The sequence below is a fragment of the Chlamydotis macqueenii genome, chromosome Z (assembly GCF_036417535.1).
Source record: "Chlamydotis macqueenii isolate bChlMac1 chromosome Z, bChlMac1.mat, whole genome shotgun sequence".
Lineage (NCBI taxonomy): Eukaryota > Metazoa > Chordata > Aves > Otidiformes > Otididae > Chlamydotis > Chlamydotis macqueenii.
This window is the reverse complement of record NC_141593.1, coordinates 47,886,852-47,911,533: the sequence shown is the minus strand read 5'-3', so window position 1 is coordinate 47,911,533 and position 24,682 is coordinate 47,886,852. Positions and strand designations below refer to the sequence as shown.

The following is a 24,682-nucleotide window of genomic DNA, read 5'->3' as shown; positions in this document are numbered from 1 at the left end:
AGGCCGCCTGGCCAGGAGGACAGAGCAGATGACGTGCTCTATAGGCAGATAGGAGCAGCCTCACGGTCACAGGCCCTGGTCCTCATGGGGAACTTCAACCACCCTGAGATCTGTTGGAGAGACAGCACGGCAGGGCACAGGCAGTCCAGGAGGTTCCTGGAATGCGTGGATGACAACTTCCTCCTGCAGGCGATAGAGGAGCTGACAAGGAGGGGTGCCATGCTCGACCTTGTGCTCACCAACAGGGAGGGGCTGGTGGGGGATGTGAAACTAAAGTACAGCCTTGGCTGCAGCGACCATGACATGGTGGAGTTCAAGGTCCACGGGGCAGCAAGGAAACTACACAGCAAGCTCTCTGCCCTAGACTTCAGGAAGGCGGACTTCGGCCTCTTCAGGGACCTGATGGGCCAAGTGCCATGGGAGGCAGCCCTGGAAGGAAGAGGGGCCCAGGAAAGTTGGTCTATATTCAAGGAGCACCTCCTCCAAGCTCAGCAGAAGTGCATCCCGATGAAAAACAAGTCGGGCAAAAAGGCCAGGAGGCCGGCGTGGATGAGCAAGGAGCTCCTGGACCAACTGAAAGTGAAAAAGGAAGCCTATAGAGGGTGGAAGCGGGGACAGGTAGCCTGGGAGGATTACAGAGAGGCTGCGCAAGTGGCCAGGGATAAGGTAAGGAAGGCCAAAGCCCTGGCAGAACTGAATCTGGCCAGGGATATAAAATGTAACAGGAAGAGCTTTTATAGGTACGTAGGAGACAAAAGAAACTCCAGGGAAAATGTAGGCCCCCTCCAGAAGGGAACTGGTGTCCTGGTTATCCAAGACATGGAGAAGGCTGAAGTTCTCAATGACTTTTTTGCCTCAGTCTTCACTGACAAGAGTTCCTGTCCCACCGCCCAAGCTGTAGAAGGTGCAAGCAGGGACTGCGAGGATGAAGAACCGCCCATTGTACTCGAAGAGCATGTTCGGGATCATCTGAGGAACCTGAAGGTGCACAAGTCCATGGGACCTGATGAGATCCATCCGTGGGTCCTGAGGGAACTGGCAGATGAAGTTGCCAAGCCACTGGCTATCATATTTGAGAAGTCGTGGTGGTCTGGTGAGGTCCCCGATGACTGGAAGAGAGGGAACACAACCCCAATTTTTAAAAAGGGGAATAAGGAAGACCCCAGTAACTACAGGCCGGTCAGCCTCACCTCTGTGCCTGGCAAGGTCATGGAGCAGATTCTCCTGGAAACCATGCTAAGGCACATGGAGAGCAAGGAGGTAGTTGGTGACAGCCAGCATGGCTTCACCGAGGGCAGATCGTGCCTGACCAATTTGGTGGCCTTCTATGACGGGGTGACGGCATCGGTGGACAAGGGACGAGCAACTGACATCATCTACCTGGACTTGTGCAAAGCTTTTGACACTGTCCCACACGACATCCTTCTCTCTAAACTAGAGAGACATGGGTTTGATGGACGGACCACTCGGTGGATAAGGAGTTGGCTGGATGGCCGCCCTCAGAGAGTGGTGGTCAACGGCTCAATGTCCATGTGGAGACCGGTCACGAGTGGTGTCCCTCAGGGGTCTGTGTTGGGCCCGACCCTGTTCAACATCTTTGTCGGCGATATGGACAGTGGGATAGAGTGCACCCTCAGCAAGTTCGCTGACGACACCAAGTTGTGTGGTGCGGTCGACACGCTGGAAGGGAGGCATGCCATCCAGAGGGACCGTGGCAGGCTGGAGAGGTGGGCCCATGCCAACCTAATGAAGTTCAACCAGGCCAAGTGCAACGTCCTGCACCTGGGTCATGGCAATCCCAGGCACAAATACAGGCTGGGCGGGGAATGGATTGAGAGCAGCCCTGAGGAGAAGGACTTGGGAGTGCTGGTGGATGAGAAGCTTAACATGAGCAGGCAATGTGCCCTTGCGGCCCAGAAGGCCAACCGCATCCTGGGCTGCATCAAGAGAAGCGTGGCCAGCAGGTCGAGGGAGGTGATTCTCCCCCTCTACTCTGCCCTGGTGAGACCCCACCTGGAGTACTGGGTCCAGTTCTGGAGCCCCCAACAGAAGAAGGACATGGACCAGTTGGAGAAGGTCCAGAGGAGGGCCACAAAGATGATAAAAGGGCTGGAGCACCTCTCTTATGAGGACAGGCTGAGAGAGTTGGGGCTGTTCAGCCTGGAGAAGAGGAGGCTCCAGGGAGACCTGATAGCGGTCTTCCAGTACCTCAAGGGGGCGTACAAGAAAGATGGGGAGAGGCTGTTTAGTAGGGCCTGTTGCGATAGGACGAGAGGTAATGGTTTTAAAATAGAGGGGGGTAGATTTAGATTAGAAATTAGGAAAAAATTTTTTACGATGCGAGTTATAGAACACTGGACCAGGTTGCCCAGAAAGGTGGTGGAGGCCCCATCCCTGGAAACGTTCAAGGCCAGGCTGGATGAGGCTCTGAGCAACCTGATCTAGTCAGGGATGTCCCTGCTCCTTGCAGGGGGGTTGGACTAGATGACCTTTGAAGGTCCCTTCCATCCCTAACCATTCTATGATTCTATGACATGGTGCTACAGTTTGCACGGCAGGGCATGCAAGGAGGGTTGCTTCTCTCTGAAGGAGGGCCATTCCACTGGGTGAAAGGGTGACCCGAGGCACACACAGTCCAGCATCTGGGCACTGGCCAAGGGTCCAGCCCTCAAGGCAGAATGGTGGGCACTTGCCTGAGGGCAAAGGCTACAGGCACACTTGGGAGGTCTGCACCAGCGACCCCAGCAGTGGTTGGTGTCTCCACACAGATGGAGCAGCCAAAGGGAGAAGCTCCAGTGCACATCTCAGGCTGCAGGAAGTGCTTGGATCCTTCTCCTGGGGTAGGGACAGGCAACGGCCCTGCCTGCAGAAGGTGTGCCCAGGTGGGGGAGCTCCTGCAGCAGGTGGCTGAGCTGCAGGAGATGGTCGGGAGACTGCATAGCATCAGGGAGGCTCAGAAGGAGTTGGATACTTGATTCCAAGTGCAGTTTACACTGGAACCACACCCCCAAAACAGCCAAACAGCCAAAAACTCCCCCACTGACACATGCAGAAGGGAAGGGGGGCAATGATGCACGGAAATGGAAGCTTGCAAAGGCAAGGCCAAGAGGAGCAAGAGAATTCCCCCTGCGACCTAAGGTGCCCTTGCAGAACTGCTTTGCCACTCTGGAGACCAAAGAGGTAAAACCTAGCACATGAGGGGAGACACTAGAGTTGAGCAAGGCAGCCCGGTCTGCTCATATAACTGCGAGTGCAACCAAGAAGAGGCAACGGGTGATAGTTATGAGTGAGTCTCTTCTGAGAGGTATGGAGGCACTCATTTGCCGACTTGACACACTTTCTAGAGAGATGTCCTGCTTAGCAGGGGCTTGTGTCAGGGATGTTACTAAGAGACTACCAAACCTCATACAGCCGACGGACTATTATTCACTGCTGCTGCTTCATGTGGGTGCCAGTGACGCAGCCAGGAGTAGCCTGAGGAGCATCAAGGACTACAGGGCCCTGGGAGCAACAGTTAAGGACTCTGGGGTGCAAGTAATCTTTTCATCTATCCTCCTGGTCAAAGAAAAGGGGCCCAAGACAGTCAAATCTGGCAAGTCAACAAATGGCTTAAGAAGTGGTGCCATAGGGCTTTGGCTACTTAGACCACGGGACTTGCTTTGAGAAGCCTGGTTTACTAGGGGCTGATGGGGTACACCAAACTGAGAAGGGCAAGAGTGTCTTCAGCCAAAGGCTTGCCAGACTGATTAAGAGGGCTTACTGGGGGAGGGGGAGCACAATCCATCCCACCACTGTCAGTATGGTGCCAGTGCCAGCAACAGGTACCCAGAACCTGGGGAAGGATTGTTGGTAAGTACAAGAGCACCTGGAATGCAGCTCAAAGGAATTTCTGTTGCTCAGCCAGCAAGTTGGCTTCATCAGGGGGCCAGCTTAAGTGCCTTCATGCTAATGCATGTAGCATGGGGAACGTGACAGGAAGAGTTAGAGATGTGTGCATGACTGCAGGGCTACAATATTGTTGGCATCACGTTGACGTGGTGGGACAGCTCCTGTGACTGAAGCACTGGGATGGAAGGATACAGGCTCTTTAGGAAGGACAGGCAGGGGAGATGAGGAGGGAGTGTTGCCCTCTGTCAACGACCAGCTGGAATGCATGGACCTCCGCCTGTGGATGGATGAGGAGCTGACAGAGAGCTTATGGGTCAAGATTAAAGTGAGAGCAGGGACAGGTGACATTACAGTCGGGGTTAGCTACAGGCTACCTGACCAGGAAGATCAAGTGGATGAGGCCCTCTACAGACAGATGGGAGCAGCCTCATGGTCCTCAAGGACCTCAAGCCCTGGTCCTCAAGGGGGACATCAACCACACTAATATCTGTTGAAGAGACAACACAGCAGGGCACAGGCAATCCAGGAGGTTCCTGGGATGTGTGGATGACAACTTCCTCCTGCAAGTGACAGAGGAGCCAACAAGGAGAGGTGCTATGCTGGACCTTGTTCTCACCAACAGGGAAGGGCTGGTGGGGAATGTGGAACTAAAGGACAGCCTTGGCTGCAGTGACCATGAGATAGTGAAGTTCAAGATCCTTAGGGCAGCAAGGACGGTGTGCTGCAGGCTCTCTACTCTGGACTTCAGGAGGGCAGACTTTGACCTTTTCAGGGATCTACTGGGTAAAGTGCCATGGGCTACAGAACTGGAGGGAAGAGGAGCCCAGGAAAGTTGGTTGCTATTCAAGAAGCACCTCCTCCAAGCTCAGGAGTGATTCACCTAACGATGAAGTTGGGCAAAAACACCAGGAGGCCTGCATGGATGAACAAGAGCTCCTGGACCAACTGAAAATCAAGAAGGAAGCCTACAGAGGGTGGAAGCAAGTACATGTAGCCCAGGGAGAATACAGAGAGGTTGTCCAAGCAGACAGGGATCAGGAAAGGCAGGCTAAAGCACTGATGGAATTGAATCTGGCCAGGGATGTCAAGGACAACAAGAAAAGTTTCTGTAGGTATGTTGGGGACAAAAGGAGGTCCAGGGAGAATCCAGGCACTTTCTGGAAGGAAACAGGTGACCTGTTTACCTGGGAAATGGAGAAGGCTGAGGTACTTAACAACTTTTTTGGCTCAGTGTACGCCGGCCAGGGCTCTAGCCATATTGCCTGAGTTGTGGAAGGCAAAAGCAGGGACTGGGAGAATGAAGAACTTCCCACTGTAGCTGAAGAGCAGATTCGGGACCACGTAAGGAACCTGAAGGTGCACATGTCCACGGGACCGAATGAGATGCATCCACAGGTCCTAAGAGAACTGGCGGATGAAGTTGCCAAGCCACTGTTCCTCATTTTTGAGAAGTTGTGGCAGTCTGGTGAGGTTCCCAATGACTGGAAAAGGGGTAACATAACCCCCATTTTTAAAAAGGGTAACAAGGAGGACACGGGCAACTACAGGACAGTCAGCCTCACCTCTGTGCCTGGCAAGGTCATGGAGCAGATCCTCCTAGAAAACATGCTCAGGCACATGGAATGCAAGGAGAAGATTTGAGACAGCCAGCATGTCTTCACTAAAAGCAAATCATGCCTGATCTATTTGGTGGACTTCTATGTCAGGATTACAGCATCGGTGGACAAGGCATGACCAACTGACATTATCTACCTGGACTTGTGCAAGGCATTTGACACTGTTCCACACAACATCCTTGTCTCTAAACTGGAGAAACATGGATTTGATGGATGGACCACTCAGTGGATAAGGAATTGGCTGGATGGCTGCACTCAGAAAGTTGTGGTCAATGGCTCAATGTCCATGTGGAGACCGGTGATGAGTGGCATTCCTCAGGGGCGAGTATTGGGACTGGTCCTGTTTAACATCTTTGTCAGCGAGATGGACAAGTTCACTGACCACACCAAGCTGTGTGGTGCAGTCAACACGCTGGAGGGAAGGGATGCCACCCAGAGGGACCTTGCCAGGCTGGACAGGTGGGCCCGTGCAAATCTCATGAAGTTCAACCAGGCCAAATGCAAGATCCTGCACATGGGTTGGGGCAATCCCAAGCACAAATATAGGATGGGCAGAGAATGGATTGAGAGCAGGCCTGAGGAGAAGGACTTGGGAGTGCTGGTGGATGAAAAGCTCAACATGAGCAGGCAATGCTCGCTTGCGGCCCAGAAGGCCAACCGCAGCCTGGGCTGCATCAAGAGGAGCGTGGCCAGCAGGTCAAGGGAGGTGATTCTCCCACTCTACTCTGCCCTGGTGAGACCCCACCTGGAGTACTGTGTCCAGTTCTGGAACCCCCAACACAAGAAGGACATAGACTAGTTGGAGAAGGTCCAGAGGAGGGCCACAAAGATGATCAGAGGGCTGGAGCACCTCTCTTATGAGGAGAGGCTGAGAGAGTTGGGGCGGTTCAGCCTGGAGAAGAGGAGGCTCCAGGGAGACCTGATAGCGGTCTTCCAGTACCTCAAGGGGGCCTACAAGAAAGACGGGGAAAGGCTCTTTAGTAGGGCCTGTTGTGACAGGACTAGGGGTAATGGTTTTAAAATAGAGGAAGGTAGATTTAGATTAGATATTAGGAAAATTTTTTTTTGCAGTAAGGTTGGTAGAACACTGGAAAAGGTTGCCCAGAGAGGTGGTGGCTGCCTCATCCCTGGAAGCATTCAAGGCCAGGCTGGATGAGGCTCTGAGCAACCTGATCTAGTTGAAGATGTCCCTGCTTGTTGCAGGGAGGCTGGACTGGATGACCTTTGAACCCAAACCATTCTATGATTCTGTGATTCTATGTATTTCATAAGAGACACTTCCTAATCTGAAATCTGATAGAATCCAAAATTTACTTTTACAGACAATTAAGTGCCCAAGAAGTATTTATGATTCTGAAATGTGATCCAACTGTCCCTTCCACATCTAATCCACTTTGTTTTATAGTCCATCCCTGCCTGACAGAGCACTTTGCTCTTCCTTATCTCACCCTCACTTATCTCACACTTCACTTTCTACCCTGGAGCAAAACTTCTGACTTTCAGCTCCACTTTCCTTATTTGACTGTCAGCCCTAGGCTCTCTTTTTCTCCAAAATTACTTCCTGTTTGAAAACGTCACAGGTATTTACCCAACAACTGCTCTCATCTGTTTCATGTAGTACTGCTGCTTTTAGTTTACAGCAGAGAATGGAAAAGACTTCAGAGCAGCATCCTGCTCAAAGCAGATTCAGCTATGAAGTCACACCAAGTTGCTCAGGGCTTTATCCAGATGTGTCTTCCAATTCTGCAAGAATAAAGTCTGTACAATCTCTCTTGGCAACCTATTTCAATACTTGATTGTTCTCACAGGAAAAAGTGTTTCATTACATGCAGTCAGAATCTTTCCAACTTCATACTGTCTGTTAAGACTTCCTAAACTCTACTTGCCTCTTCCTTCCCACTCCTTTCCCTGCATAATGGTAAGTAGGAAAGAGGAAGAAAGAAGAGATGGAAAAAACCCTCAACCAACCAAATATAACATATTTGAAAATTATTCTGAATCTCAGAATAAATGTTTCATTAAAGTAATTTTTTGTTGTTGTTGTTTATAATGCATAATGGAAAAAAGTAAATTACTTTTTCAAGAAGCAAAGCAAGGCCAAGAAATCAGAAACACAAGGAGGGCAGCAGAATCTCTCCATTAAATTTTCAGATATGCACTTTCTGACCTATTCCAACCTTTTGTTTTGCCTACCCTCTTCTGCCTCTTCAGGGGCTCCATGATTTCCCAGGATTATTTTATGATGATTCTGACGGATTTGAGATTCAGTACTTCCTAGAAAGATCTTAGACGTCCATGAACACAATGAGTATCTCTCTACAAGGAAGCTACCCTCCAAGGGACAGGGAATGGCAGTGACATGTGTCTTAAGTGTGTCTAAATGTCTGTGTGTAGGCAAAAGTACAGGCAAAATTTCACAATGTTGTATAGATGTTACATGAAGACATAAAACAATTCATTCTCCTGTCATGGGAACAACAACTTTAGGTACTGTTGAACTTGAAAATTGCTATTGTAAATATTTCTGCTATGCTTGAAGTTATCCACAATGTTACTGTAAAGGCTTTAAAAGTTTTATAATCTGAAATTGACTCATTTTATGTAATAATGAAACTCTAATTATAACTACAACCTTGTGGTCAGTTCTCATTCTACAAGGGATCCTTAAAACAACATGTCCTTCTTCCACTGGGTAGCATTTGATGGCACACACGGCAGAGTGAGATGCCCAACCAGCAACCCCAGGATAGGGAAATGCATCTTCCTGAGGCAGGAAGTGCTGTCACTGTTTCCTTCTACGCAAAAGTGGAACTGTGAGGTGAGTGGGAGCTGGCACTGGCACCAAGGCTCAGGGGTGCCTATTGGTAACCAAGCCCTGAATCCATAGCTCATCCACCGTCCTAAGATTCTAGGTGAACCACAGCTTTGGAAGGCCTGACTGTAGGGCCCCAAAGCAGCTGGACAGTCCAGGTCAAGAAGGACTGCCAGACCTGTTGGGCTCACAGCATGCTCCTATGGTATGCTGCCATGCACAGGCCTGGTGGCAAAGCCCCTGACAGAACAGAGAGTGGAGAGAGAGAAGCCCACAGAGGCAGGCCTAGGATCTTAGCTTCAGAGTAAGGCCTGTCTGAGAGCCCTAGCCTGTGCTCAAGCTTCCTCAGAGGAAGCTCAAGTCTGCAGAGCTTTCCCTGGCACTGGGAAGAGGCAACGGCAAGTTGCCTGAGTGGAAGCTTCTTAACGTCATCAAGGAAGATATGGCCAGAAGCTGACTCAGGCAGGTAATCCACTCCATGGGACTCATATACAGCTTCTAGCTGTAACCCAGTGAAGGGCAACAGGACCTAGGAAGAGAAAAGCTGCTGCTCTGCTCTGCAACCTGACAGCTGCTCCAAGAGGCAGCTCTGCTAAGGTCCTGACCAGGTTTACATTTTGTCTCCTTGGAGCAGGAGCAAAGCCTGTAAGCCAGTTCTCACTGCCAGAGTTTCTGTCAGCTACAAGGGAAATGTTCCACACTCACCTGCTGCAGCCAGACAGAGAGCCAGATCCCATCCCTGCTGCAATCTCTGCTTCTTTCCAAAAATGATGCAAGGCCAGAAGGTTCTGAAGCAAGCACATCCCTGGTAAAGGCAACTCTAAGCCCATTAGGAAGCAGAGGAACAAAGCTTCAGGGCTGGGGCAGGCAGGTCCCAGTGGGTTGCTGCCCTGCTCAGGCCTGGAGAGGAAAGCACAGTGGAGAATGGCCAGCAGTGTCAATTGCCAGCTGTGGGGGGCCAAGGAAGGATGTTCCAATGCCTCTCCTGTTTTGGTGCAAGGGAAGAGCTTGAGTGATTGTCAGCCTGGAGTACAAGAGGACAGAGCTTTCCCTTTATACTGCAGGGGTAGGGTGGAGGGAGATGGGACTCTTAACTGCAGCTGGGAGATACTTGACTCACAGATAAGCATGGTGGGTGTATTGGTCTAGCTGGGATGGAGTTAACTTTCCCCATAGCAGCCATTTTAGAGCTGTGCTTTGTACTTGTAGCTAGAATGGTGTTGACAACACACTAGTATTTTAGTATTGCTGAACAAGGCTCGCACAGCATCAAGGCTGTCCATATCCAAACCTTGCCCAAAGGCCAGTAGGCTGGGGCTGGGCAAGAGTTTGGGAGGGGACATAGCCAGGCTGACCAAAGGCATGTTTCATGCCAGCTAAAGTTATGCTAAGCAATAAAATAAAACCTAAAGACGGGGGGAGGGATTTGTTATAAAGGCATTTTTTTTTCTGAAGAAATCATTATGCGTATTGAGGCCCAACCCAGGAAGTAGCTGAACATCACCTGCTGATGAGAAATAGAGAATAAATGATTTTGCTTTGCTTTGCTTTCATATACAGCCTTTGCTTTTCTTCGTTAAACTTCCTCTATTTTGACCCACAAGCTTTTTAATTTTATTTTATTATTCAGGTAGTTTTGCATCTACATCCATCACTCAGCTGATCCGGCAGCCTCAAATGGCCCTGCTGAACTCTGCCCTGTGGGGCGCTGTGACCCCAGGACAGAGAGATTGTGAGTGCAGTGATCCTCCAGTGTATCAGCCATAGAGACCTGGAATGGGGCTGGGGGAAAATCTCCCTTCCCTCTTCCTGCACTTCCTGCCGAGAGGCTGTGTCTACACAGTCCCTAGTTGTGCCATGTAAAGACATAGGATCAGGGAACATGAGGATTCAGAGTTGTAAGGGACAGGACAGGGGCACGGGAGAATAGGGGAAGAAGGGTCACTGCCTGTGGAAGGGGAGTCCACCCCTGTAGGAGTTTTCTCATGGTCTGCCCCTACATCAAACAGGACCCCATCACAGACCAAGCCCAGGGAAGGCTTTATAAGGTGAGAAAAGACTGGGTTCTCTCCAATGCCTTCCCCTGCAGCCCAGCAGTGTCCTGGCCCATCCCAGCTTGGAGAGTGTCAGCAGGGCAGAGCATGCTGCCCTACCCACTTCAGCTCCATCCAGAGTCCTGGGAACTGCACTGTCTGGCTGGCCCAATCAAGAATAAATGGGCTGGGAATGGCCACACCAGGCCAGGCTGGTCTGGAGAAGATGAAATAAATTAAAAGACAACATTTCCATTCTTACATCAAAACGTGTATTTTTTAAATTTTCCAAAGCTGAAACAAAATTATTTGGCATTTAGATTGAGTGTTTCCAGTTAGTGGCCAAAGGAGGAGGAATGGGAGATTAAGATAAAGGAAGGAAAGGAGAAATGCATCTGCAGAGATGACCTGCAAAAATTGAAATTACTACAAGGAAGCTAAACACAGTTTCTGTTTTCTTTGTTGTTATTGTTGAAATAACCAAAATGCTAGGACTCAGTAACAAGAAAACTCAATATGAAGAAAAAACTGGAATCCGAAGAACATTAAGTTAACATTAAGCTTAAATTAAAAAAAAAAAAGGCAATAGTCCTCACAATTATTCCTCTGGGCTTGGTTAATGGATTGTTTCTTTAAAAACAGAATTTTTTTTTCTTGCATATGAACCAGCCTCCTCCTTCAGGTGCTGGGTGGGTGGCACATGGCTAAAAAGTGAAGAAATCCAAACTGTGAAGGAAGGACGTACACATAAGCAGCTGGTGGCTCCACATTGAAAAAAACAGAGGAACTTCACAGCTTTGGTGATCCCAGAATAATGTCACAACATGAGTTTTCAGGAAGGCTTTGCGCTTTGCAGAATGTTGAGAAAATTAAAGTAACTAGAGCTGTGTCTAAGAACTCCACAAACTAGTTTGCAGCATGTCTCATGAGGTGGGGCAGGGCTCTGTCCTGCTGTTGAGATGGTAATTGATGCTGTGTTGGTTGTTCTGTGTGTTCCAGCCCTCTGATAAGACCTTCAGTGTTACATAGTCCCGGAAACAACAACAAACAAACAAAAAATGTCAGAAGAAACAAGGCAAAAAGCAGATGACTGTAATTTGCATTAGTTCAGTCCAGTCTCACATTTTTTAAATAATGAAAGGTATGATTCCACTCTCATTTGCACAGAGTTGAATCAGGACAAATTGAAGTTGGTGCAGTGAAATGGAAAAAGGACAAGCACAACTCAACAGGGACTCCACAGACACAAAAGGAGCCAACGTTCAAGTTTTAAGCTTTGTGTTGAGCCTCTTGTCTGCAGAATGCTTTCTTTTGCATTTGGAATATGATCTGAAACAATCTCCATGTACACACAGACACTGGCAGAATATAGTTAGCTATTTGATATAATTGTACAGGGAAGGTCTCCTTACACAAGCAAACAAGGAAGCAAGCAAACAAAACCCAACCAACCAACCAACACAACTTTCATAATTGTAATTCTTTTTCTCCTCATAACATTAAACTTTTCCACCTCCAGAAATTCCTCCCCAGAATAAGCAATGTAAAAAAAAAAAAAGGTCAAACAGATCAAAGACACCAGTTTACAAGAATTGTTCTATACTAACTGAGGATACACAAAAGTATTGTTTCTGGTGCCACCAGAAAAATTACAGTAGTTTTCATCAAGCCTTACCTACAAACAGGAAGGAAGAACAAGGTACAGTTGGAAGGATGCTTCTACCTCCAGCTGCATGTTAAAGGGCTATTTAAAAGAAGAAGTGCATTATTCTTTACTGAAATGCAATCACACATTCAGGAAAAGCACCTCTATATGTGACCTTGTTTAGGCCACAGTTACAGTCCCATAAATGAGAAGTGAGTTTCTGAGTTGGTGAAGTTGAACTGGATCCAACTCTAGCATTAAAAGTTATATCACAGTAGATTCTTTAAGTGTGGATGGACTCAAACAATTGAAAACAGAGAAGAGCAAGCTGGCAGGAGAAAAAGAAAAAAAAAAAAAGTAGAGAACCACTGAACTAGCTAAATGGTAATGAGGGCTGCCCGAATACTTCTTTCCAGTTCAGCAGAGTGTGCTCACTGCAGGGTTCCAACAGTGTGCTGAAGCTTGTGACATATTTTCCTACTCTTACAGTTGTCTTTTCAGACAAGATTTCCTGTTTTCATGGCTGAGGGCAGCCCTGCTACCCCACCATGGCAGAGGATTGTAGAGACCAAGATGGAGAATATGCACAGGTCTGTCATTTCTCTTGCTCTTTCACACTACTCTTTCTTCCACCTCTGCTACAGCAGCATGTGATGTGTGTCTTGTGTCACATTGCTGTGACAAGCAGCAAACCCAGGTGCCTTTTAACTCACTGCCTTGACACTGTTTCCTTCAGCCTCTCTCCACCCCTCTGACTCTCTCTGGTCCTGGTTTACTGACCTCCCTCCAATCTAAGCAAACATAATAAACACAGACTGTGCCAACTATGCCAAATTATTCCTTTCTTACTGCACAAAAAGGAAAAGGATTAGGAACGTGTATAATGGGGAGGGCTACACTGCTGAAATCTTTTCTGTCAGTGCACAAAGACCCTTTGGTTGAACATGGATAGAAGACAGGGCATTGTGCAGAATTAGCAATGAGATTTTCCAACAGAAGTTGTTCTTTTCTTTTATGACTAGATTAACTCTTCAAGTGCTACCAGGAAAAAAAGTGGGGAAAGCACTATGGTAAAATTAAAGTCTTTTGGATTTAGATAAGACAGACAACCTCCTTGTCTTGGTCTCAGGGAACACATCTTTCAATACAGCCAAAATCCAGAAGTTGCTTTGGACCAGGTGTTTTGGGGAGGCTCAACGTGGGATAAGGTTCTTCATTCCCTTTTTTGCACAAACACAAAGATGTCAGCCTCAGATCTATGTTTCTGATTTGTTTTTGGGAAGTAAAGCTTCAATAAAACTTTAACTACACTTACTACAATTTGCTTTCCCAAAGAGGCTCAGATTTACTGCAAAATATTTAATTCTGCAAGTGAACTGAAAATTTAGGTTTACATAATGTGTTTAATCCTATATAAATATGTGGCTGGGTTTTGGTGGTGGTGGGGGGCGCTACAGAGGTGGCCTCTGCAAGAAGCTGCTAGAGATTCCCCCTTTGTCAGGTGGACCCGGATGGCTCCAGGGCAGACCTGCTGCTGGCAGGGCTAAGCCAATCGGGGATAGTGATAATGCTTCTGTGATAACATATTTAAGAAGGTGAAAACAAAGCAGCAGTGAGGAGGGAGATGGTGGTGGTGTGGAGCTCTGCCCTGGCCTTATGCTGAGCAGCTGTCCATGTTGGTGGGGAAAGAGAAGCAAGAATATGTGAGAGGAACAACTCTGCAAATCTCTTCTGTCAGTGAAGAAGGAGGGGGAGGAGGTGCTCCATGCACAGGAGCAGAAATTGCCCTGCAGCCCGCGGTGCAGATCATGGTAAGGCCGGCTGTCCCCTTGCAGCCCATGGAGGCCCACGGAGGAGCAGAGAACCACCTGTGACCTGTGGAGGACCTCACACTGGGGCAGGTGGATGCCTGAAGGAGGCTGTAGCCTGTGGAGGGCCTGCGCAGGGGCAGCCTGTTCCTGAGGGACTGCACCCTGTGGAAAAGGACACCATGCTGGAACAGTTAGTGAAGAACTGCAGTCTGTGGAAAGGACTCACACTGGAGAAGTTTGTGGAGGACTGTCTCCTGTGGGAAGGACCCCGTGGTGGAACAGGGGAAGAGTGAGAGGAGTCCTCTCCTCAAGGAGGAAGGAGCAGCAGAAATGACGTGTGATGAACTCACAACAACCTCCATTCCCTTGTCCCCCTGCACTGCCATCGATGGGAGGAGCTGGAGAATTCAGGAGTAAAGTTAAGCCTGGGAGGAAGGGAGGGGTGGAGAGAAGGTGTTCTTAAGATTTGGTCTTGTTTCTCGTTATCCTACTCTGGTTTGATAGTTAGTAAATTAAGTTAATTTTGCCCAAGTTGAGTCTATTTTGCCTGTGACCATAATTGCTGAGTGATTTCTCCCTGTCCTTATCTTGACCCATGAGCCTTTCATTATATTTTCTCTCCTTCCTCGGGCAGCGTAAGCAAGCAGCTGCATAGTGTTTAGCTCCTGGCTGGGGATAAACCACTAGCTCACACAGGTATAGGTTTCCTGGCAGGACTTGTGACCCCGCAGGGGACTCATGCTGGAGCAGTCCATTCCTGGAGGACTGCATCCTGTGGAAAGGACCCACACTGGAGCAGCTCATGAAGATGCTGCAGCCTGTGAAAGGACTCACATTGGAGAGGTTCAAGGAGGACTGTCTCCTGTGGGAGAGACCACACACTGGAGCAGGGGAAGAGTGTGAGAAGGAAGGAGTGGCAGAGACAACACGTGATGAACTGACCGCAACCTCCATTCCCCACCTCTCTGCGCCACTGGGGGAGGGTAGAGAAAATCAGCAGTGAAGTTGGGCCTGGGAAGAAGGGAGGGGTGGGGGGAAGGTGTTTTATAGTTGTTCTTATTTCTCAACATCCTACTCTTACTTGGATTGGCCGAGTCTGTTTTGCCTGTGATGGTAATTGCTGAGTGATTTCCCTGTCCTTATCTTGACCGACAAGCCTTTAGTCACATTTTCCCCCCCTGTAGAATTGAGGAGGGGGAGTGATAGAGCAGCTTCCTGGGCACCTGGTGGCTAGCCAAAGTCAACCCACCACATGATATCAGCAAGTGGAAAGACATCTTATAACATAAATTCCCAAACAAAAATCAGGATGAAGTAAATTGTGTGCCAACTGAATATAGTGAAAAAAATGTCTACTTATTTGAAGAACAGAAGAACAGAAATAGAAGCTTGGTCCAAATTACATCTTTGCCACTATTGTACCTTGTTTGCTCTACTTTTTACTTTTAATGCAACATGCCTGGAAAGGTCCTAACTAATCCGTGCAGGTGTTACTGTACCTACTTCAAAGTTTGGTTCACACCAGACTGCACAGGCAGGAGAAGAGCTTCTGCCATATATTTATCCTTGATGTGTTTCCTATGGAAAGGCTCCACAGCAAATTGATCTGCTCAAAATTGTACATGTCACAGCCCACTCCTGCTTTCCCTTGTCAAATTCTATTGAAAACCATTCTATGAAATGTTCCCACTCCTCTTTTGGTCTGCTGGTGCAAGGGGAACCAGTTGTGATAACTTTCCTTGCTGAAAGCTCACCAGTAAAACAATTATGGTTGAATTGCCTTCCTGAGGCAGCTCAGTCCTTGATGAGAACAATAACAGTGCCCTGTTCTGGAAGGGCCAGCTCAGGCAAACAAGGTATGAGAGCGCACAGGGTCACACCAGCTCTAGGTCTGATCATCTGACTCTGCCATGGAGCCACCTCCTGCATTGGAAACTGCAGTAGCAGAATGAACCTTTCAGCAACAGGACTCCTGTGGATGCAATCAAATGATGTAAAGAAGGACTGTATGTAGCGGATCCGTACCTGAACACCTGAGGAAGGAAAAAATGCATTTTAGCACACTGTTCATCAGAATTTTAACCTGTTACAGAATTTCATGCCCTTTTTCTTCAGCTTGACTTAATAAGGTATATCAAGGGTTGTAGCGGAAGAGACAATCAAGGTAGGATCTTGATGACTGGAAAAAGGTAAGCATCACACTCACCTCAAGATGGCAAGGAATGTGGGCAGGGGAACTACAGGCCATTTAGTCTCCTTTCAGTCTCCAGGAAGCTTATGGAGGAAGTCTTCCTTCGAAACTACTCTATGATGAGACGATTGGCTGACTGGACAGGGGGAGAGCAGTGGATGCTGCACACTTTAGCAAGGCCTTTGACATTGCTGTCCATAGTATCCTTGTAGCCTAATGGGTAAGGCAGGGATTGACAAGTGACCTGTAAGGTAAATGGCAAACTGGCTGGACCACTGGGCGCAAAATGCTGGGATGTGTGGTACAAAGTCCAACTGGCAGCTGGTTATGAATGGCATGCCCTTAGGGACTGATAATTGGGCTACCGCCTTGTAATGTATTAACAACCAGGGTGATGGGCACAGTGCTCTTGCAGCCAGTTCACAGAAAGTACCAAACCTGGTGGGGTTTGTATGGAGGGCAGGGTTGCTATCCAGATCCACGAGGGACATCAATAGGCTGGAGGAATGGGTCAAGTGGGAACAAAGGGAGAAGTCACATGAAGTCACATGCATGCAATAGATTGAGGCCCCGTACCAGCACAGAATTGGCACTGAATAGACATAAAGCAGCTTTGCGGAAAAGAACCAAGGAGTCCTGTGGGACACACAATTGTACGTTAGACCACAATGCACACTTGGCATCAATGAAGGCCAACATACTCTGGGATCTCTTAGCAAGAGTATAGCCAGCAGATTTATTCCAGAATAATTTTCCAGAATTAAGTGATTCTTCCTCTCTACTTAGCCCTTGTGACACCATATGTGGATATTGTGCCCATGGGGCTGGTTCATTGCCCCTCATTAGCTCACTTCCCAGGTTATCCTACTTACAGATGCCTTTGGGCGGTACTTGTTCTGTTTCTGTACACCTTCTCTCAGTCTCTGGAGATTAGTGACATGCAGTACTCTGTTCCCATAAGGAAGCTGTGGAACAGGCTCTCCTGTGACAAATATTACTTCCTTGAACCTCCTGAGATAAGCAATGTCTAGCATTGTAAATACTGTATCTCAATGATGTCTCTTACTCCTTCTTCATCCCTGTGCAGCCCAAGGTGGTGCTTGCTGCTTGGGCAGGAGTTGCAGGAGTTTGAAGTGTCCTGTTTTACCCCATCCTGAGAACCATAGATGGCAGGGGATATAACAACAATGCTTGTTGCCACCCAGCGATGGGAAAAGCTCAGTCGTTGCTGTTCAGGAAAGTTTTTGGGGATGGGCCTCAAAGAGACTACACCTCCCATAATGGCCTCCTGGAACTTAGCAAGGCAATGACACAGCTCCATACTTCAGCATTTCTCTTCACTAGGACTTGGCCAAATGCAGGTCTCCCACCTAAAGCATGTCGAGTATGGAGACAACACTGGCCTGAAAGATTGTTCCAGAGTTGTGACACAATTTATACTTCTAGAAGGTGGTGTGCCTAGCTGTAAGCTCAGGGATATGTCATCCCATAAAGTGTCACAGCTCAGCTCTTTACAACTTTCACTTCACTGCTATCATTGGAGAAGGTCTTGCAGCTCACATTCTTCCCACATGGGTCACAGAAAGAGTGGCTAAGAAATGGAAATCAAGTTGCATCTAGCAAAGCAGACCCAGGTGTACTGGGGAATCCAGGACCCAGGTAAGAAGGATCCCAAACATCTGCTCTGCTGATGTAGAACCAGAGCCTCTGCCTGGGACAGGAGGCAAAAAATACTGAAACTCAGTGCTGCTTAGATGTTAGTGCTCACCTGTCACACTGTCACCCTATCCCAGGAGTGCAGAGACTTTCAGCAGGTGCTTGTTAGCTCTTTCCTAGATTGCCTGAGCACCAAATCCCAAAGCCTCTTAATGCAGGCAGCTGCTAGAGAAGGGCAAATGGGCTCTGCCCTGCTTCTATGGAAAAGGTTCCCCTGCCCATGGGCATGTCACTCTTTCCAGTGCCACTTCTTGTCAGAGGTAGCTGACAATTCTTTTCTTCATCCATGTCTCCTCAGGGGATTTTTTTTTTAGGTGCTCAAGATGTGATGTTGAGCACACTAATGGGTGCTAGCAACATGCTTTACAATGCAGCCATGAAGTGAAGGTCACTGCAACCAGTGTGGTCAGCATGCTTAGGGCCACCCTTTATGTGAAGTACGGAAAACAAACAGAGCAGTAGTGAGCAGCAGTGTCTGGAATAAAGCAGCTCTGCTATCCTCTCCCAGGGCATGAGAATGGCCAGTAAAACTTGAGTTCTCTCCCAAGGAAGGAGATCCATTGCTGGCAAGTTCCAACACCACCATTTTCACATGACCTGTACAGAAACAGAGCCTATGGCTGAAACAGGATGCAGGGTTTTTTTTTTCCAGGCATGATTCTGAGCCAGTAAGTCAGCAAGTCAATCTCAGTGGTAACCCTGCAGGTCCATAGCAACATGGCAGGCCTGAGTTAAGCCAGGAAGCCAAGGCAATCAGTCAGGATTAGAGTCAGAATCAATGAGGTACAAGGCAAGGAGGTACACAGGTGTAGATAGTCCAAAGCTGTGATATGTAGCACAAGTGGGGGCCAGCAGTAAAGTTTTAGCTTAAAAGCAGGTTCCAAGTGAAGGAGGGGGGCATGCTCTCACTTTTAGCTTTCTTCACAGCAGCTCCTATCAGTGAAAGAGTGGACCATGGACTCTGCAAGTCAAACTTTTTAACCCAGCCTGTACTCAGCACCTTGAAATCAGAATAATTCAGGCAGTTATGTGGTGACAGCATAAAAGACACGTAAGGGAAGGGGCTGCTTAATTTGGTTTACAGAGGTGAAGAACAGCCTTAACAGCAGCAAAATCAGTGCAACTGGTGGTTCGAGTATGTCTGAGGCATAGCAATCATGAAATGATAAAATTTTCAATTCTTGGAGAATTAAGGAATGTGGTAAGTAGAACTGATGCCTTGGACTTTTGGAGGGCAGACTTTGGCCTGATTGACAGAGTCCCTTGGGAGGTAATCCTGAAAGGCAAAGGAGTCTAGGAAGGCTGGACATTCTTCAAGAAAAAAATCTTACAGGTGCAGGAGCAGACCATGCCTATGTGCTGAAAGATGAGCTGGCAGGGAAGAAGACCATCCTGAATGAACAGAGAGCTTTGGCTGGAACTCAGGGAGAAAAGTCTTTGGAAGAAGAGGCAGGCAACTCAGGAGGACTGCAAAGATGTTGTGAGTTTATATGGAGAGAAAATCAGATGGGCCAAAGCCCAACTAGAACTTAATTTGGCTACTGCAGTAAAAAACAATAAAAAATGTTTCTATAAATACATCTCCTGAGCTGGAAGACAGAGGTAGGGAGCAGAATGATGCTCTCATAATCCAAGGGGAAAATCATCAGCTGCTACATCACTTAGAGACATATAAGTCTATGGGGCTGGATGGAATCCACCTAAGGGTACTGAGGGAGGTGGCAGAAGTGCTCATGAAACCACTTTCAATCATTTACCAGCAATCCTGGCTAACCAAGGAGGTCCCAGTTGACTGGAGGTTAGCAAATGTGATGCTTATCTACAAGGGCTGGAAGAAGGATCTGGAGAACTACAGGCCTGTCAGTCTGACTGTGGTGCCAGGGAAGGTTATAGAGTAGATAATCTTGAGTGCTATCATATTCCACATACAGGACAGCCAGGTGATCAGGCCCAGTCAGTATGGGTTTATGAAAGGCAAGTCCTGCTTGACTAACCTGATCTCTTTTTATGTCCTTTATGACAAGGTGGATGAAGGAAAGGCTGTGGATGTTGTTTATCTGGACATTAGTAAAGCCTTTGGCACCGTTTCCCATAGCATTCTCCTGGAGAAACTGGTTCCTTATGGCTTTGACAGGTTTACTGTTCGCTGAGTAAAAAATTGGCTGGGTGGCTGGGCCCAAAGAAATACAGGGAATGGAGTTAATCCAGTTGGTGGCCGGCTACAAGTGGTGCTCAGCAGGGCTCAGTATTTGGGCCAGTTCTGTTTAATATCTTTATCAATGATCTGGATGAGGGGATTGAGTGTACCCTCAGTTAGTTTTCAGATGACACTAAGTTGGGTGGGAGAGTGAAACTTCTCTTGGAAGTTTCTTCCAGGTCTCTTTTAAGTGACTCTGCACAATACTAGTTATAGACTGGTAGACAATGCTCAGTTCCTGATTGGCTCATCCACATTCTCTCAGTGTCTCACACTTGGCTCTTGACTCACTAGCATTCACAGTCTGCCCTTTCTGAAAGTATCTCCACAATTTCCTATGACACATTTGCAACTTTGATAGCAATTGTTTGTTTACTCTTCAATTGGTCCCTTACTCTTCTCTATTCATTTATAACTACATTTCAGCCAGGCCTAACACAAAACACCTGTCACACAATCTAGCCCCTATTCTCTACACAATCCTGTAACTCTTCCTACAGATACATTCCATGTAATCATCAACATGTTCCAGTCATCTCCATGGCTTGTGCAACTAAGTAGGTTTCCAAACATCCTGTTGATATTTCTACCATGACAAGGACCATTGTTCCTTGGAGGTAGACTTTGGGAGTGGGTTAAATAGTCAACCTGCCAACAAGCTTCACCAAATTTCCACATATTCTTTCAGATGTAGGCAACACGTAATTTCCTCTGCCAGGTTCCTTTACTACAGCACATACTTCACAGTCATTGCTAGTGGAATTACAGAATTATTTGAATTAGAAGGAACCTTAAAGATTACCTAGTTTCAAACCCCCTGCCATGGGCAGGGAGTCCTTCCACTAGACCAGGTTGCTCAAAGCCACATCCAACCCAGCCCTGAACACTTCCAGGGATGGTGCATCAACAGGAGCTTGGGGCAACCTGTTCCAGTGCCTCAGCACCCTCACAATAAAGAATTTATTTCTTATATCTAGTCTTTCAGTCTAAAGCCATTTCCTCTTGTCCCATCACTACATACTCTTGTCAAAAGTCCCTCCTCAGTTTCCTTGTAGGCCCTCTTTAGGTACAGGAAGACTGCTAAAAGGTCTCTCTGCAGCCTTCTCTTCTCCTGGCTGAACAACCCCAACTCTCAGCCCATCCTCATAGGAGAGGTGCTCGAGCCCTCTGATCATCTTTGTGGCCCTCCTCTGGACTCTCTCCAACAAGTCTGTGTCCTTGTTATGTACAGACCCCAAAGCTGAATGGAGTACTCCAGGTGAGTCTTACGAGAGTGGAGTAGAGGTGCTCGACCTGCTGATCATGCTTTCTTTGATGCAGCCCTGCTTTCTGGGCTGCAGGTGCACATTACTGGCTCATGTTGAGTTTCTCATCAACCAACATTCTCAAGTCCCTCTCCTCAGGGCTGCTTTCAATCCATTCTCCCAACTCATGTGCAGGACCTTGCACTTGGCCTGGTTGAACTTCATGAGGTTTGCACGGGCCTACCTCTCCGGCCTGTCAGGGTCTCTCTGGATGGTAATCCCTTCCCTCCAGAGTGTCAACTGCATCACACAGCTCGGTGTCACTGGCAAACTTGCTGAGGGTGCACTCTATCCTGCTGTCCATGTTGCTGACAAAGATGTTAAACAGCGCTGGTCCTGAGGAACACCACTCATCACTAATCTCCACTTGGACATTAAGCCATTGACCAGAACTCTTTGAGTTCTTTCAGGGATCCTGAAAGACACTAAGAAAGTATGGACAATGTTTGGATTGATCTTGTCACTGAACTAAGTACAAGGTCCAGAGCACTGAGGTTGGCAAACTCTGAATTGTGAGTACCTGGTTCTCAGAAGAAGTTTGAGACCTGAGACAGGCAATAACATACTGCAGAAAATGGGATTGTACATGATCATTCCTTGCAACCTACGAACATCCTTTCTCAGGAGGACTTCTATTTGCTTCATTTCAGACCAACAACTTTGTTCAGTTGTTGATATTTCCTTCCTTCCTTTCTTCTTCCATTCTTACTGGAGACTCCAGCAAGAAGGAATAATAGGAAGGAATTTGCACTGTTTTATGTGGGATCATTGCAGATCATTAAAAAGAATGTATGAAAAACAGTTGACTCTCCACTGTTCATTCCCTTCTCACCTTGCTCAGATCAGGAGTGCAGATAGATCTGTTTCATTTCTGTTTTGTCACTCCTCCTCTCCAAGAAGCTAGTGCAGCAGTGTGTTGGGTGGGTTTTATTTATTTATTTATTTAAACAAGTGTTAAGATCTTGCTTGTTCTGCTTACGCACCACCCTAGGTACAACCTGAGGACAGCATGAATAACCGACAGCAGGAGAAGACCAACTAAGTAACCCAGAGCGTAGCTTAGCAGTGCTGCAGGGTGAATACGGAATCAGAGCCTGGATGAAAAATGTCATTTGCAGCCTCCACCAACATTGCCACACAGTGTTTGTGTTCCCAGCTTGAGCCTGACAGCAAGAAAAAGGGCAAATCTTGAAGCTTATTGTGATGGTGAGGAACAGCACACAAATGTGCAATCTTACAAGCAGCACGTTTTCCTCAGAGCACAGACTCAGGCCATGTTTTTTGAGAAGCTGGATGTAGAAAATATATCACAAGTGGATGGGCACTAAATTGGCAGCAGTAAGGTACAGAGCAGCTTCTGCAGTGCCTGTGGCTGGCAGTGACTGAACTACAGCAGGAGGGCTTATGCTAATGGTGAAAGCGAACACTGGCCAGAAGGTAAGTGCCATGGGACCGTGTTTTAAGAATGACTTGGTACACCGGAAAAAAAAAAATCTGCTCTGCTATGTACAACAGTTCTCATTTACACAGCTGCACAAGCCATCTTATGGAAAAGCAGTGCAAAACACATTTGTTAGTCTGCTACCTCAGTGGACAAGTGTTTGATCCAGATGAATGAGCAAGGAAGATTTTGCGTACTAAAGCTTTATGAAAGCTTTTGACCACCCTCATGCATAAATACTAACTCACATATTAAAATGACTCATTCTCAACTACTTAAAACATTACAGTGCACCTGCCCCAAACAGAATTAGCTGCCTGCATCTATGAATGAAACTTGAAAATGAAGACTATAACCCTTAAGAGATTATTGTACAAAAAAGGATAAAAATATATAACAAATTACTTTTAAATTACATTAAGTGACCAGAGTCACAGCGATTTGCCTGCTAAAAAGCTGCTTCTCAGGTCCACCAAGAACACCCTAGGATCCCTCAGAGTTAGGTAACACTTGCACACTGAGGAGTTTCTCAGGGTAGCAAGAAAATAAAAGCTGCTGGTGTTTTACTGCTGAGAACAACTTGGTGATTCTGCTCAAAACATAGAGGAAGAACTTTGATTGGGAAGTACTTTCATTCACAGAGAAGCTCTAGGAACATTATCTGTTCTCCTTGCACTAAAATAAGATTTCTTTCTCTTATGTAGAAGCACAGTTCTAGAAGCATGCTGCAGCATAAGAGTACCATACACCAGACCCATACACAACTCTGCAGAGTGCCCAAGTTCCCAAGACTAAAGGCTGCCACTGTCCATCACAGACTCAAGTACAGAATTCCAGAAATGAATTCTGTGCAACCCAGCTTACCTCTCACCTCCCAACCACAGGAAGGGGTGAGACTAGGTTATTAGAGGGTCCGCACAGCCACAGGGTAGAGTAGCGACAAGTGTTCTGCTCCTTTGATAGGCAGCTTTTTCGTGGTGTAGTAGTGGATGACTTCAGGAACACTGTCGAAGGGAGGGCTGTTCTGACCCAGGATGTATTTCTCTTTGGTTTTCGTCAGTTTCATGTGCATAAAACCTTGACTGCTCCTGCAAGGAAAGCAAAGCATTAGTTTTGAGGGAAGCAGCACCATGACAGTCCTTCATGATGCAGGAGAACAAAATGTAAGTACTTACTGGGTGACAGGCCAAGACAGTGGCCAGACTCTGATAGATAGTGATTGCTAGCTGAAAAATCCCCATGGACAGTCCAACACAAAGGCAGCTTAAGCTAATAATTTATTTTTGCCATCTGTGCTCTCTAGATCCAGGTGCAAGGCTGTCTTACCCTGGAATTGATCCAGAGGCATGCCAGAGGAAAATCCCTTTCCTGTATCCTCAATGTTTTCCTGTAAACATTTACTTTTCACTACAGCCAGTCATTACTTTTTACCAAAGGTTATCACTGGTTTTGGCCTGCCAGAGGCCTGAGGCTCTCTTTGTAAACACACAAGCACGCCATAAGCCTCACTCAGGCCTTACCCTGTCCTGTGGAGACCTCCGGACAGACCACACCATCCCACACTGGCAGCAACTGCCCAGAACATGGCTGTGTGGAGAACCTGGTGACTTCAGCTGGGAAAACTTCCTCAGATAAGCCCATTCCCAAGATTAATGGCATAAAGACTTTCACCTGGAGTCTGTGACTTCCACACCAGAAGTGTTCAATTCCTAGATGACATGCTTGCCTGCAGAGCACACTGCCTCTTTGAGGAAAGGCTCATGATTACACAGGGAAGAGAAAAGTGGCATGGTAACAGCCCTATCTCCTCCTGCAAAAGCAACCCATCCAACATAATGCCACTCTGATGGGTAGCACCCACACTGCCATATAGTACAGTAGCTGGAAGGGCTGACCTCATCTCTTCCCAGCAGTGACCCTTCAGTGTTTGCTGTCTTTAGCATGTCATACAGGCTATTTTAAGAGAGTAGATTTTAGCCAGGACAAAATAAGAGTAAAGGACAGCTCCCACACTTCAAAATGTTAAAT

The 24,682-nt window shown here is 47.4% G+C and overlaps 1 protein-coding gene across 4 annotated transcripts in view; it reads right to left on the bottom strand.

Moving 5' to 3' along the window:
- SHB (SH2 domain containing adaptor protein B) overlaps positions 1 to 24,682 on the bottom strand; it is a 109,405-nt gene that overhangs the window by 9,158 nt on the left and 75,565 nt on the right. Inside the window, exon 6 of one of the 4 annotated variants that reach the window (XM_086771101.1) lies at positions 23,519 to 23,742. In XM_086771101.1, coding sequence (XP_086627227.1) covers positions 23,559 to 23,742 — 184 coding nt within the window. In that variant the 3' untranslated portion in view covers positions 23,519 to 23,558. Of the gene's footprint in view, positions 1 to 21,436; positions 23,743 to 24,682 lie in introns of those variants that run through there. The other 3 variants (XM_086771100.1, XM_086771102.1, XM_086771103.1) reach the window with 3 other exon arrangements.